The sequence below is a fragment of the Eutrema salsugineum genome, unplaced genomic scaffold, assembly GCF_000478725.1.
Source record: "Eutrema salsugineum unplaced genomic scaffold, Eutsalg1_0 scaffold_8, whole genome shotgun sequence".
NCBI classification, from domain to species: domain Eukaryota; kingdom Viridiplantae; phylum Streptophyta; class Magnoliopsida; order Brassicales; family Brassicaceae; genus Eutrema; species Eutrema salsugineum.
The window spans coordinates 4,936,281-4,951,611 of record NW_006256414.1 but is presented as its reverse complement, the minus strand read 5'-3'; the positions used below and the strand labels follow the sequence as shown (position 1 = coordinate 4,951,611).

General features: G+C 34.9%; 2 protein-coding genes across 2 annotated transcripts; both read right to left on the bottom strand.

Annotated features, from left to right (window-relative positions):
* Window positions 1-5,715: 5,715 nt before the first annotated feature.
* On the bottom strand, window positions 5,716-6,845 carry LOC18009832 (two-component response regulator ARR3). The gene is made up of 5 exons (XM_006392154.2): window positions 6,591-6,845; window positions 6,429-6,505; window positions 6,276-6,353; window positions 6,129-6,199; window positions 5,716-6,047 (listed from the first exon to the last, which is right to left on the bottom strand). The coding sequence occupies exons 1-5, from the start codon at window positions 6,763-6,765 to the stop codon at window positions 5,738-5,740; spliced, it is 711 nt and encodes a 236-aa protein (XP_006392216.1). The 5' UTR covers window positions 6,766-6,845; the 3' UTR covers window positions 5,716-5,737.
* Window positions 6,846-12,972: 6,127 nt separating this feature from the next.
* On the bottom strand, window positions 12,973-14,777 carry LOC18009968 (non-functional NADPH-dependent codeinone reductase 2). Its single transcript, XM_024160152.1, is given in 5 exon segments — window positions 12,973-13,329; window positions 13,452-13,631; window positions 13,748-13,991; window positions 14,394-14,509; window positions 14,512-14,777. Coding segments are annotated over 5 exon segments (978 nt in total). The 5' UTR covers window positions 14,722-14,777; the 3' UTR covers window positions 12,973-13,101.
* Between the last annotated feature and the right edge of the window lie 554 nt (window positions 14,778-15,331).

Here is a 15,331-nt window from a genome sequence, read left to right as displayed (position 1 = left end):
AAACAAGAATGGGGAAACACTTCAGTCCTGGTTCCTTGTTGGGAAGATGTAGTTGGGTGTAACTTATTATTACGTTGCGAGGGTACTATTATCAGTACTGGAGAGGTAATATTTCAACCAGTTTATATTTCTTACCAGTTTTTCATTCTCTGTTACAGTCCCAAAAAAGGCAAGGCTAAACTTTAAAAGAAGAAGTGGAGATCGGTATGTTCGTTACAAAATTTTCCTGGATCACGTAGAGAGTCCTATGTTTCTTCCACATAATGAAATTTGTCCGTTGGTAATCTAGTTGTTGATTTTGTCTAAATTAAACTTTCATTTCAGTCTCATTAAGATCCCAGAGAGTACTCTTAAGATCATGCATGACTCATAGGGGTCTTTCTTTAATTTATATATATGAAATGGTCTGCTTATGGATTATGCAAATGCAATGGGGCTTTGATAAGGTAAGTTTTAGTTTTTTATTTCCTCGAACTTCAGTTTTCTTATTTGGTTATATTTGGCAAAGCAGCATGAATTCTGTTTTGTATTATAGTGTAAAGATGAGTCGTTATTGGAATGGAAATATTGGTGCAGTCTTTTGACCTTTTCTTATATGTTTAATTAATATTTTTATAAGAATCACAAATAGCTACAAACCGTTTAGTTAAGTGTGTAAACAGTCTTTGTGCTAACAAAATTGGCTTATACACCCTCTATTATATAATAAAATTAAAAATTTCAATAACTCTGTCGCATCAATAGGCTACTATGGCCTGAGAAGTATTAGTAGAAATGTTATGAAAGTTCTAATACTTGACTGATCGAAAAGGCTCCTATATATGGCCTGAGAAGTATAAGTAGAAATGTTATGAAAGTTCTAATACATGACTGATCGAAAAGGCTCCTATATATGGCCTAATAAATAAAAGTATACTGACTTGATCGATAACATATACCAAAAACAAAGCTTAAGCACAATAAAACTCAAAATCTTGTGTCTTACGAGAAACAGCTGTGAATGTACTGGTCAAAACTCAAAATTCTTCATGTTCACACAGCTCTCCAACTTGCAGATGTGTTTATCGTGTAATGACGCCTACTCAGTTTAATTTTCTCATTGGCAAGATAAGTCTTTTTCATTTTTTTCCCCCTCGTCTTGAATAAAAATAGTAAGGTATTCGGTTTACTAAACCCTGTAAATATCAGATTAACTGTGCTCGAGATGTAGTGATCTAAACCTCAAACCTAAGCTCCGATTTCAGCTCAAGAACACAGAATTGAACAGAGAAAGAAAGATGTAAGCGACGACACAAGATTTTGTTAACCCAGAGTTCACTTCCTTTCAGGATAGCTACTCTCTGGGGCTCGACAGCACGAGCAAGAACAATCCACTAGAGAATAAGCTCGATACAAGAGATTCACTCTTAGATCACGAAGAACAAGCCTCTTCGATCTCTTCTTCTCTCTCTACCTTATCGTCTAACGTCTATATTCTCTCTCTGTAACAGACTAATCTTATCTTCCAATATATATATGAAAGACCCCGGTTCAACTCGATCAGACCAGAATCAATAACCTTCCTGGTTATCTCCAATCTTCTCTTGAACCTGATTAAGCCTAAACCCAAAACCGGTATTAGCTCAATTGACCATAGTGTTGATATCACCTTCAACTTACAATCTCCACCTTGATGTCAACACTACCAAAGTCTGTCCCTCATGCCGTCGAGCGTAGCCGTTCTTCTAGCACTTGGCTACTTTGAGCAGAGCCAAAGCTTGCTCAAACTTCTGAACTGGTATCACCTTTGTTAGTATATCTGCAGGATTCTCAGATGTATGTATCTTGCTCACTACAACCTCTCCTTGATCAACTATGTCTCTCACAAAACTCATCTTCACCGCCATGTGTTTTGTTCTCTCGTGGAACACATTATTCCTGGCAAGACATATCGCACTTTGTGAGTCGCAGTGAACCTTCACCACATTTTTTTTGAATCCTAATTCCTCGGCTAAACCTTTCAACCAAATTCCTTCTTTAACCGCCTCCGTCAATGCAACATATTCAGCTTCTGTTGTTGATAACGCCACAATGTATTGAAGACTCGACTTCCAGCTCACTGTATTATCACCTGCAGTAAATACATACCCTGAAGTGGATCTTCTCTTATCCAAGTCTCCAGCAAAGTCTGAATCAGAGTAACCCTCTACCTGTAAACCAACTGAACTCTTCTTGAATACCAAACCTCTGTCTTGAGTCCCCTTTAAGTACCTTAGAACCCATTGCACAGCAGTCCAGTGATCTTTCCCAGGATTACTCATAAACCTACTCACTAGACCAATCGCATAGGTCACATCTGGCCTGGTGCCAATCATAGCATACATTATGCTCCCAACCGCATTCGAATATGGAACCTCTCCTGCATTTTCTTCACCATCTCTCAAAGCTGACAATTTGAAATGAGATCCTATTGGTGTTGTGACCGACTTAGCCTCATCCATTCTAAAAACTTGCAGAACCTTCTTAATGTAACTAGACTGAGACAACGTGAGAACTCCACATTCTCTATCTCTTTCTATATCCATTCCTAAGATCCTCTTGACTGGCCCTAAATCTTTCATTTCAAATTCGCTATTCAACAACTTCTTAACCTTATCTATTTCAGACTTACTCTCGGAAGCAATCAGCATATCATCCACATATAAGAGTAAATAGATATGTACCTGATTCTCCAAAGTCTTTATATAGACACACATGTCGAAATAGCTCTTCACAAAACCATGCCTGACCATGAATTGATCAAAACACTTATTCCACTGTCTTGGGGTCTGTTTTAACCCGTAGAGAGACTTTTGCAGATGACAAACCTTGTTACTTTTGCCTTTTATTTCATATCCAACCGGCTGCTCCATGTAGATATCTTCATCAATACTTCCGTGTAAGAAGGCTGTTTTAACATCCAACTGCTCCAACTCTAAGTTCAAATTTACCACAACTGAGAGCATGAACCTAATCGACACATGCTTTACCACAGGAGAGAAGATTTCCTGGTAATCGATACCTTCCCTTTAGGCCAATCAGCACTTCGTTGAGCTTCAAAGAAGTCCTTCGGTTCCTCGGATATAAATTCTTCAGCTACTGACAAAGCAAATGCCACTTCGCTGTCTTCAGTAAACCTTGCTGGCTTAACTATCTCTCGGCGTTGTCTGTCTCTAGTTAGCTGGTTCTTCAGCGATACCTTCCTCAGTTTCTACTACTTCCTCATCAACTCCACCTCTACCAAGATACTCTTCATTAGTTACATGATCCTCACTGATCCCTGTTGCTTCAACAAACACTTGACTCTCGTTAGGCACACTAGTATCACCTAACTTCTGCTTTAGCTTTTTATCGAATACATCTTTATACATAGTATTTTCAGTGAAGACCGCATTCCTAATTACACACTTGTTTTCACTAGGAAGCCATACTTTGTATCTTCCACATTGAGAAGTCTCCTTGTCCGTTGAACCCTAAACCTCAAACCTAAGCTCCGATTTCAGCTCAAGAACACAGAATCGAACAGAGAAAGAAAGATATAAGCGACGACACAAGATTTTGTTAACCCAGAGTTCACTTCCTTTGAGGATAGCTACTCTCTGGGGCTCGACGGCACGAGCAAGAACAATCCACTAGAGAATAAGCTCGATACAAGAGATTCACTCATAGATCACGAAGAACAAGCCTCTTCGATCTCTTCTTCTCTCTCTACCTTATCGTCTAACGTCTATATTCTCTCTCTGTAACAGACTAATCTTATCTTCCAATATATATATATATATATATATATATGAAATACCCCGGTTCAACTCGATCAGACCAGAATCAATAACCTTCCTGGTTATCTCTAATCTTCTCTTGAACCTGATTAAGCCTAAACCCAAAACCGGTATTAGCTCAATTGACCATAGTGTTGATATCACCTTCAACTTACAGAGATAGCTGTCCATACACGGGTAAAGTAAATTAAAGAAGCTTAAATCAATGTATACAGTCAGTATAAGGGAGTCTTGTGAAAGTATTTTAGTAACATCTGAATTCAATGAATAGTTTTGGCAAATATCACTTGCAACGCTTAAAATTTTTCTTTTTTATTTAAAATATGTGTCAATGTTTTATCGCATGTTCTACTTAGAAAACCAAATAAAAAAGTTTTATATGTGCCGTACGTTAAGGGAACAAACAAGAAATCAAAGTGGAAGAAGATAAAAGTTGGTTTATCACAAGTTTAGTACGCCAAACGTGAGGGCTATCTTTGAACTGATTCTGTTGTCTACAATGATTATTGATTTTGATTCATTGCATTTGCATATTTATATTTAAATATTGATGCCTCTTCCCATGTTCCAATGGGCAATGTAAGCCTGTAAGGGTCTCGTTAATTAATTTAGCTAGACCATCTTCTAGTATCCGATTTGATCTTTTACTCCAAAAGAATTAAATTTCAAAACACATTATAATATACTCTCTATAAGTAGATATTCTGATCGTGGTGTCAATCAAGAAAATTAGTACGTGTGATTAGGAGCTAAAATGCTTACTTAATTAATCTTATGTTAGACATCAGGTTTGACGTGATCATATGAGAATCCCCATGATAATCTTTAATTAGTTACTTTGACAATGCACTTATTGTTTGTTACAAAAAAAAAAAGACAATGCATTTATTGTCTCCATGATGTTTTTAAAAAATGTTCATCTTCGTTGACAAAAATAAGAAAGAAAACAACAATATAGTAATCTCCGTCCTTTTTTCTGACATTCCGAGAACGCTCCTACGATTCCGAGACTGCTCCTACCAAAAAGAATGAAACAAAATGGTAAGCTCTTACGCTCGGCAACTACAATAGATAGATATATACTAGTGTGGATAATTAGTAAAAGACTTAGTTTGAAACCCTGATGAATATCATCTGTATTTTTACTATACGCTAACTCAGTTTTATGTTTTTACTATCAACCAGATTGTCTCGTATGTCAGAAAAATAGTAGAATAGTGGATTAATCAAATAGCAAAAACCCTTGAATTATATTGAAAAATCATAGAACGCTAAAAGGCTGGTTTAGTAGATGAAAGATAGTTTATTTATTTTATTTATACTTTTTATAACATAGTATATAGCACAATCTTTTTTTCAACATATAAAATAACATGAAAAATTGATTAATGTTCTAAATGATGAGAATAACAGAATCACGTTTTTTTTTTGTAAAAACAAAAACAGAATCGCGTTTTAAATGGGTGATACAATGGTATATCATAGTGAATGTTAGTTTAGAAAGAAAAAAAGAATGTTAGTTTAGAATTTTTGGATGATTATTGAGAAGTATCCCCCAAATCGTACATAGCTGGCATTAAATCATTTCTGACACCTTAATGAATTAAAAATCAGCTTTCAAATCTCATAAGTGGTTAGCAGAATATTCTAATACACCTAGTAGCTAGAAACAGTACGTTGCCAAAAAATGGTATTTTTCGTAGATTATGTGATTAAAAAAAAAAGATGGTTAACGAAAGAAAAAACATTACCTTGAATTAGAAATTAACGAAATATAATAAAGTAATTAAATACAAGAAATCCAAAAGGTTTTCGTTCGTGGGTAAAGAGACCCACGTGGATATATATATAGAAAAGAGAGAGATCTATAAACTGACGGCGTCAAGTCAACGTACAGTCAAATAAAACCGTCAAAAGTAAAAAGTTAACGGAGACAGTTATCACACGGATCTCCTCATTTTCTCCATCGGTCTTATCGGCGAATCCATCGGCGAAGCTGAAGACTCCGGCGACGATTTCAACGAATCGTCATCTGTAACAGGAGGCGAAGGCGATGTTGAAACGAATTCTACCGGAGACGAAGGTAAAGTAGCGTCCGCGGTGGTGGTGGTGGATGACGGCGACGGCGGAGCAATCGGTTTATTCCCGTCGGCGACTTTTACGTCTTTCGTCAAGTAATTCCTCAGGCGTTTCACGTCGGCGAGTTTCACCGGTTTCAGTAAGAAATCCTCCGCACCTTCTTCAAGGCATCTGCAGATTTATCGTTTTTTTCTATAATCAATCTGCATTCTGATGAATTGGGAAAAAACAAATTTCCGGCGAGAGATTCACCTGTCGATTCGAGTGAGTACGTTCTCCGACGACATAATTACAACTGGAACTTCCCGGAAACTAGTCGATTCCTGTTTTTAGAAAGATCAACAAATTTTCCAGGAAACCTTAAGAGAAAATTTTTTCCATGGCGAGAAAATTTCGTACCTTAATCTTCTTGAGAAGCTCGTATCCAGTCATTCCAGGCATACAATAGTCAGTGATTATCAAATCAACTTTCAATCTCTGAAAAATCAAGATTCAAAATCAAAAATCATAAATTAAAATCCGGAATCTGGAAAGCTCTCTTTGAGTGATTACATCGAATTCGACGGAGGCTTTATCGTCGTCTAATCCTAAGAATTCGAGAGCTCGCCATCCACTATCAACCGCCGTGACTGCATATGAATTCGCCGCCGGAGATTAGCTTTTCGCATGAGGTAATCAAACGAAGAAGAAGAAGAAGAAGAAGATGAAACAGACCTTTGCAGGAGGTAATACGAAGCAATCTCTCGATGACGATGCGATCGACGAGGCTGTCATCAACGGCTAGAACGTGAACCTGGTCAGAATCCAACGGCGGAGATTCTAATTCTCCGATTCCTATCCCGATCATCTCTGATCTTCGTAGACACGAAACGCCACCGTCTCTGGTCATAGCTCTCTCTCTCTGTCCAGTGTAGGAAAATCAGAGAAAGTGCCAAACTCTGTGTGTTTTGCTTGCTCTTCTTCTTATTGTCCTCCACTTTCTTTTATAGTTCCATTATTGCTTTAACTGTTTAACAATCAAATCCTTATTGGTGTATTTTGTTTTCTGCATTATAATAAAACATTCTACAACAGAACATACAAGTGAAAAGGCTATTTAGTATGTTGAAAAAAAAATAGCCTTCTAATGAGAAGTATGTCCAATATTACCAACAAAACGACTTAAATTATAAGATTTTATCAGAGAAGATTGATCATCGAAGGTGTTTAGTAATCAGTAATCAAAACGGATGATAATAATGTTAGGACTGGACAAAGTGATAGTGAGATTGATCAATATAATTTGCCAATAAGACTTACATAGCCATCAGAAGAGTTTTCCCATCTGAATCCACTAAAAGATTTTAAAACACTGTTAAACCATGAGCTTAGTTATAGTGCAATTCCAAAAAGTCACTAGATGCAGGTGCATGCATATTCCTTCTCTTTTATAGAAGCATATCCTAATGCATGCATTATGTATAATTATAACCAATTAAGATCATTAGAGATATCAAACTGAACTTTCAATATTTGTGTAATTAGTTTTTTTTTTTCACTTCCTTTGGCCATTGGAAAAGTCTGCTCGTGTTGTTTTTTTTTTACGCAGTTGAAAATCATTAAAATCTAACTAGAGCTAAATCTTTTTAAAAACTCAAATTCGCAAGCAAAAAATTTGAAAAAAAAATTGTAGAACCACCGGAATAAAATTCAGAATCCACAATAAAATTCTCTGTTTTTAGTTAAGATTAGTTGGATACAATAAAAAAAGTGTTTGAATATTAAACGAAAAACCATATTGCAATATTTAAAAGAAAACACAAATAAACAGAGATTGCCAAAAACACCATTAAAACGTATCTACATCATTTCCATAGGCATGCATTTTGGTTTTAAAGTCTTTTTCTACCAAACGTCTCTTTGTTGTGGTTTAGATTTTTCATTTTGAAAAGTTTTCATTCGTAATGCCAGTTCATAATTTATACCAGTTGAACCACTGACTTTAAATACAAACTTCTATAAATTTTATTAGTTCTAAATATTAAACATGAATGGACAGACAAATATTCAACGTGTATAGATTCACGTGACGTGAATGTGAATACCATTATAGTTTTAAAATACATTTTATAGAATAACATGTTCAAGTTTCACCTAAATATTAAATCAAAGTAAAAAAATTGATTTGGCTTTGTTCAGTTATATAATTGATCACATTGTATTTGTCATTTACTTAATCTCGATATCTCATCGCTAATTTACACTTTAATTAAAAAGAAAAGGAAAAAGATATTGCGTACGTTCACGTTGAGTTTAGATCTGTGGGCCCTAAGAGATCTAAGTGGGACCCATTTTATTTGTTGAACAATTTTTTATTAAAAAAATGCTAAAAAATATTTCAATTATTTAATTTTTAAAATAAATTTACACAAATTTTTAATATTAAACTATTTTTTCGATCCATAAAAGTATCTAAACTTTTTAAAATTTTATTTTCCCATTCTAATTTTGCGGTCATTAACTGACATAACAGAATCAATAAACAACATCAATTTTTTGTAAAAAAAAATATCAATTTTTTGTAGGAAAAAATGCTAAAATATACATCAACTATTTAATTTTGCTAGAAACCCACATAAATTTTGTGCGTAGCTTGAAATCCACACAGACTGTTTTTTGATCTAGAAAAATATCCAAACTTTTTAAAGTTTCATTTTTCCTCCTCAAATTTCACGGTCATTAATAGACATAAAGGCTTCGAAAAACTGCATTACTTTTTGTAACAAATACTAATTGCTATCAGATTGATACCATTGTTATTTTTAGAAAATCTCTAAATCGATTTGAGTAAAAAAAATATAAACCCTAATTTTTCTCTTTCTTACTTTTAGAAATTAAATGAAATTGGTTGAAAAATATGGTTAGTAGTCTAAATCGAGTTGGAAACAGTGCATGTTATGATATATAAGACTAATAAGAGCAATTCGAAGAGATAATGTATGTGTTTTGAACATGATTTATTGCTCTACTAAACATTTTTTCAACTGCTTTCACTTAATTTCTTAAAAATAGCAAAAAATTTAGGGTTTATGTTTTTCTTTCTCAAATCGATTTGGAAATTTTTTAAGGGTAACATTTATGGTATCAATCCAACAGTGTATTACAGAAAACTAACGTAGTTTCTCGATTCCGTTATGTTTATTAATGACTGTGAAATTTGAGGAGGGAAAATGGAACTTTAAAAGTTTGGATTTTTTTTAGATAAAAAAAATAGTTTGTATGGATTTCTGATAATGCAAAAAGTTTGTGTGGATTTCTAACAAAATTAAATAGTTAAGATATTTTTTTAGCATTTTTTACAAAAAATTAATATTGTTTATTGATTATGTTATGTTCGTTAAAGGTCATGAAATTAAATGGATGAAAAAAGAACTTTAAAAGTTTAGATATTTTTATAGATAAAAAATAGTTTATGTGTGTTTTTAACAACGCTAAAAATTTATGTAGGTTTCTTCAAAAAAATTAAATAGTTGAGGAATTTTTTGGCATTTTTTATCTTTTAAAAAACACTGGACTTTTTTTAATTTTTTTTCAACCATGATTTGCTGTTTCAGACAATACAACGTGATAAAATCTGGGACATTGCTTTTGCTTTGTCTTTGTCTTTCTCAACTAGTGTTCTAAAAGATCAATCGATTCGATTATTAGTTGATGACGTGATTAGACGGTATATGCACTGCTAATTCATTTTTAATATGCTTGTATGATTTTTGTTCTGTAGATAACTTTTCTAGAAACCAATTGTTTTGTGAATTTCTTCTCACAGTTTTTAGGTTATATATCCCATTTCATTAATTGTTTTTAACCTTTTTCTATCAGGTTTCTCTCAAATCTTTTTGTACATGGAATAAGTTTAAAACATCAATTAAAGTTTAGATATGAACAAAACTGATTCTTCAAATAAAGAAGATTTTTTTCTAGTGTCGAACTTAAACGAGTCTTCATTGACGATTGTCTCTATTCTCAGCCAAGGGAGTTTCGGTTATATCTCTCTCAGGATGGACTCTCAAATCATCGACTTTATGCAAAGAAATCATCGTGTCTCAAACACATGAAGTATTTTGAGAAAGAGCTCAGGGTTAGGGTTAGGGTTGGGTTAGGGATACTCCTCCAAGATTCCTACATCTATATAGAGATTGGGTCCATAGATAGTCTGTTTCTTATTTGAGTCTGTTTCTCTACTTGCTGTGCAAGAATACTATTTCGAGTCACTTTTTGGTACTTGCAGTATAAGTTTGTGCGAGGTATATAAATTAAGGTATACAAAAAGTTCAAATCTGTTAGTATTACTCTATTTATTTGCCTTGAGAGATAAGCAATGGAAATTAACTGCATAATAAAAGTCGGAGTTGTCGAATCAATTTGTCCATCATTAGATTTTTAAATAAATTCACCCAAATCAATCAAAAGCCAAAAACTTTAACAATAAATCGAAAGAAAACGATTGTTCTTCTTATATGTGGAAACACTTAAGCTATCAAATTATTCTAAAGTAGAACAGTAGGAAATAGAATTTGAATGAACTTTTGATAAGAACAACAATCAATTATCCTTATCAACACTCGAACAATATTACAAAAATATCAATCAATTCTACTATTAATTGATTACGATCATTATATTATTCGTGTCACGTTTACTTTCAGCTTTAAAAAGCGTTAAATACCTCAAATGAAATCAACGTAACCTCGATGGAGAATAATCGATTAGGCTTAAACGGAATCCGGTTTACCGCTGCAATGGAACAACGTTTCGTTTGTTCTACTAACCATAGAGTATTAGTGTCCTATACATCAAAGTACTCATCTAAATTTAATAGCCTCCAACTTCTTCCATCTCTTGTCATACCTATTAGTCATGGAGGAATAAGATTTTGGGTTTCATATATAGTTCTCCGATCTCATTAAAGAAAAAAGAAGAACAAAGAAGCAAATCATTTGGCTCTCAAGCAATTAAGTTCCAAAGAAACAGGCGTAATAACAAACAAACATGGCGGAGAAACATTTGGAAACGAAATGTACAGAAAGAACAATGAAATTTTTTCTTTAATAATTGAAAATACACACAAAGCAATTCCAGTGTGAGAGAGAGAGGGGAATTCTGTCACAAGTACGCAAGTCTTGGAGGCTGAAGATCTCCTCCTATAAAGCCTAACAAACAATGAAAAACCATATAGCACATGAGCGATTTATGTAACAAAAGTTCACAAAGTATCCATATATAGAAACAGAGTAGAAACCTTTTGTTAGCTTTGGAGAAACCGCTCCTTAGTCGCATCATCATCCCATAAAAGCCCTTTCAGCCATTCTTCTTCTGCTTTTATGACGACATTTTGATTCGCGCTAGTAGAATTAAGTGGAAGTTTTGTTAACCCTGGACAGCTTTTAATGTTGATTTCTTTAAGCTTGCCAAACAGCAAAGGATCCCAATATATGCTCTTCAGATTACCCAAATTCCTCAAAGTAAGGAATTCCAGTTCATGAAAAGGAGTGACATCTCCAAACTCACAAGTACGACGCAACACAGCTTCCTCGTCTTTGCTTATGATGTGTTCTATATCCGGTAACAATACCAAATATAGAGTAGCCAAATGTGGAGCAAAAATCAGCCACGTCAATTCCTTTAGACCAGTACAGTGATCTACTCTCACTTTGCGGAGGTTAATTAGTAAGGCAAATGTCACTTGGAAACCACGGTCCAACTATCTCAGACTCATTGCTGCGTGCCCCTTCTATCTCAATCTTCGGTATATCTGAGTCCTGTATTTCGAGGAAGCGAATACTCGAAATTGTAGCAAGAGGTACTCTAAGTGGATATGAAATTGTATTGCTTCCGAGAGTTAAACCTTCGTTGTAGCTGGAGAACCTCTTATCCCGAAGAAAACATTCCAAACCAGTGGAATTTCTTAAGGTTATAGTTAACAGATATAAATGCTCCATGGCTTGTATCTGCTTCACTAGCCTATATCACTTGTAACTATTCCAGAGGCATACAATCTCAGAACTTGCAAATCTGGTAAATCATATATCTCATAGATACTTTTCAACATGTACGTATCTGACTTAGTCAAGATATTCTACAACGGTTTAAATTCGTTATAGAATTCACAGAGGAGAAGTGGCATAAGTATTTCCAGACTCGCGGAGGCAGTTTAGATCTCAAGGGAGTTATAAAAAGAGTCTCAAGACTTAGCTAAAAACTTATATTTCCTAGCCCTAATTCATTCAAAGCTCTCTTTGTAATTCATCTCTTCGAAATAAACCTTTATTCATTCATATCCAATCAATATAAATCCAATTTATTTAATAATTTTGATTGTACTCAAGATAAATCTGACTCATTGTTATAAATTCCTAATCTAAAAACTTACACAAATTTGTAAGTATGAGATTTAGCAATCAATCACTATGCGAACAATAATGGGCTCGTTCAGCGTAATAGGCTTGATAATGCATGCTAATTGATTAAATCCCATGGGCTTAAAGTATGTAGACAATTGCGTACGCTGACGTCAGTGATAGGGTTAGATATGTGTACTCAATGAAGTGGCCACGGGACACACGAGTTCTAGAGCTGGGCACAGGGGAAGTACTTGCTACTCGGTTTGGCCAGTCCAAATAATTTGTTTTGTTACTTGTACTTGACCCCTCTAAAACAAGTACTTCTTTAAATCAAAGTACTCAACAAAAATAAATTGATCGAATAGCTGCAAATTACTTGACTCGGTTTGTTATTTGCCAAAAAATTTTGATCCTGACTATTACTTGCCAAAGTTCATCTAGCTGGAATAGATGCGATTTCGAGACCAGATGATTCGGCTGCTATATGTCATACGTGGGTTGTAGCAAATCTTCAGGTTAACTATCGTATTCCTTTGGGTTGGTAATATGTAAAGCAAGCTCTATTGCTATAGCTATCGTAAGAAACATTGCTATGTTTAGTCGTATTCAATCGCACCTTACACTCAGTGAACCAACATGGTAGATACTTGATAGTGTCTGAGCAGCCGCTATAGTTATATATGTAATGCTCTCTATTTTTTAAATCTCGGGTAGTAAGATTTTGTGGCTCTTTTGGTCTTTTTTTTTAATGAAAGTTTTGATACCCTTTCCATTATTTAATAACAAGAGAAAGACTAGTAAGTACATCCTTTCCATTGGACCACTTTCATACGAAGTGATCATCATCATATCTCCCCATCCCACATTTCGGCTACAGATTTGATGGGGCCTTTCTCAGAGATATAAACCTCACCGCCAACGATTCTTGACTGAGGAATCTCTGTGGAGATTCTATGTTTCTCTTCCTCTGTCAAAGACCAATCAAATATCTTCAGATTTTCCTCTAATCTCTCTTTCTTAAAACTCTTCACCACCATGCTCACTCCTTCCTCATAGGCCCATCTCATACTCACCTGTCAACAAAATTTATTCATCTTTTAACAAAAGTTTCCATTACAAAAAGCGAAAGCTAGGCTTCAAAACTTGCATCCCCCAAAACAAAGTTCCATCTCAACTTTCTTTTGCAAGTTAGTACCTGTGCCACTGTTTTTCCTCTGGCCTCAGCTATTTCTTTGTGAACATCAGACTCCATGATTTTGTGAGTTCCCCAAAATGCTCCTCTCGATCCCAATACCGAATAAGCTGTCACAACAATGCCCTTCGACTTACAAAACTCCCTTAGCTTCCTCTGTTGCCATACTGGACTCATCTCCATCTTTCACATTCATTTATAATAAATAAATATCTCCAATTCTTTCAACTTCATCTAAACTCTTTTAACAAAAGAAAAGTTTTGACAAGGTTTATGTAATTCGACAAGGTTTGATTTACTTGATTGACGCTAGGCGGGATTTTGGCGTTAGAGAGGATGTGTTGAAGCTTCTTGCATGAGAAATTGCTCACTCCGATACATTTTGCAAGCCCGAGTCTCTGGCACTCCTCCATCTCTGACCAAACTGTTTCGTAATCCATCGGAAGAAAATCATCTTTTTCGATTGGAAACTTAAATTTACCAGGTTTTGAGCTCACTGGCCAATGAATCAAGTAGAGATCAAGATAATCAAGCTTAAGGTTTCTGCAAAAACATGATGTGCCAAAGAGATCATTTACATCAAGTTTGGTTTGATTAATTCAAAACCACAATTAGTGATACAATTTTTGAGATAGATAATTTTGAATCAGAATGTGTTTCGGACAAACAAAAAAAAATAAAAAGATTTGTTCAAACCTTTCATTTCAATATGAGAATTTTAAAAATCAGATTTCTGAATTTATTATTAGGTTTATGTATATAAATAAACCTAATAATAACAATAAAAAAAACTAATAATAAAGTCTCTATAATCAATACTTCAAATTCTCCAAACATCCTGGATTCTTGAATCTTGAGCATTCGTCCTTTTATTTTTTTCTTCTTTATATTCCCCAAATCTCATCTGAAAATCGTTTCTTAATCAAAAAGGAAGATGAATCTTACTTCAAACTCCGTTGCATCGCCGGTACGACGAGGCCGCGATGAGCATCGGCGCACCAAAGCTTGGAAGTGACAAAGAGCTCAGATCGAGATTGGACTAAGCCGAGAGAAAACGCCTCCCCGCTAGAGCTTCGCCGAGAGGCTCCTCCGTCTGGTACCTCGGAGACGTGTCAAAGTGACGATAGCCGAGCTTGATAGCCTCAAGCACAGTCTCTTTCAGCACCAACGGTTTCGGCGGCGGAGACGCGGCTGTTCCGAGTCCTAGAACCGGCATCAAGTGATTGCCGGATCCTATTCCGAGCGTGGGGAGTGTAATCAAATTCAAAGACATTGTCAAAAGCCAAAACAAAAGTCAAAGAAAGTTTGCTTCGTGCAAATCGTTTATCAGTGGCTTAACTGAGTGAGTGATGCTGATACTTTCTCTTAATTTATAAAGAAAAATTTATACAAACTGATCAAATCTAAAGCCGCCTAGGCAGCGGCATGTGCGCCATTTGACGAACATCATTTTGAGCGTAACATGATCGTTTTCAAAGAAAATTAATTGTCAGTCCTAATTTTTTAAAAAAACTTTAGTCTATTTATATATTAATTTTTAAATTAAATAAAAAATTGATGTTGTATCTCTAAGCTTCCGTTTTCGTTGAGATACCACCGTATGAGAATATAATCACACGGATGCTCCGCTCATTTATGATTTTGATACGATCTTCTTAAAGAAATCACGCTCAAGGTTGGTAAAGATTAATAAATCCTCGACTCCAAGGAAATGCGAAACTAGATGCTAAGGCGTGAGTATGAACTCGAACAGGGGCAGATGCAGGAAAAAAAAATTAGTGGGGGCAAACATAAAAATATGGGAAGAAAATGACTTTTAATGAAGACAAATGATTAGAACTTTGATACATTATAAAAAAATTTCAGTGGGGGCAAGTGCCCCC

Excerpts from the sequence above, each read along its gene's own strand:
- LOC18009832 (XM_006392154.2), bottom strand. The coding sequence starts at position 6,765 with ATGACCAGAGACGGTGGCGTTTCGTGTCTACGAAGATCAGAGATGATC. Across the intron at positions 6,200-6,275 it reads AGCTTCTCAAGAAGATTAAG|GAATCGACTAGTTTCCGGGA; the intron begins GTACGAAATTTT and ends TTCTAAAAACAG. Across the intron at positions 6,048-6,128 it reads GTACTCACTCGAATCGACAG|ATGCCTTGAAGAAGGTGCGG; the intron begins GTGAATCTCTCG and ends ATAAATCTGCAG.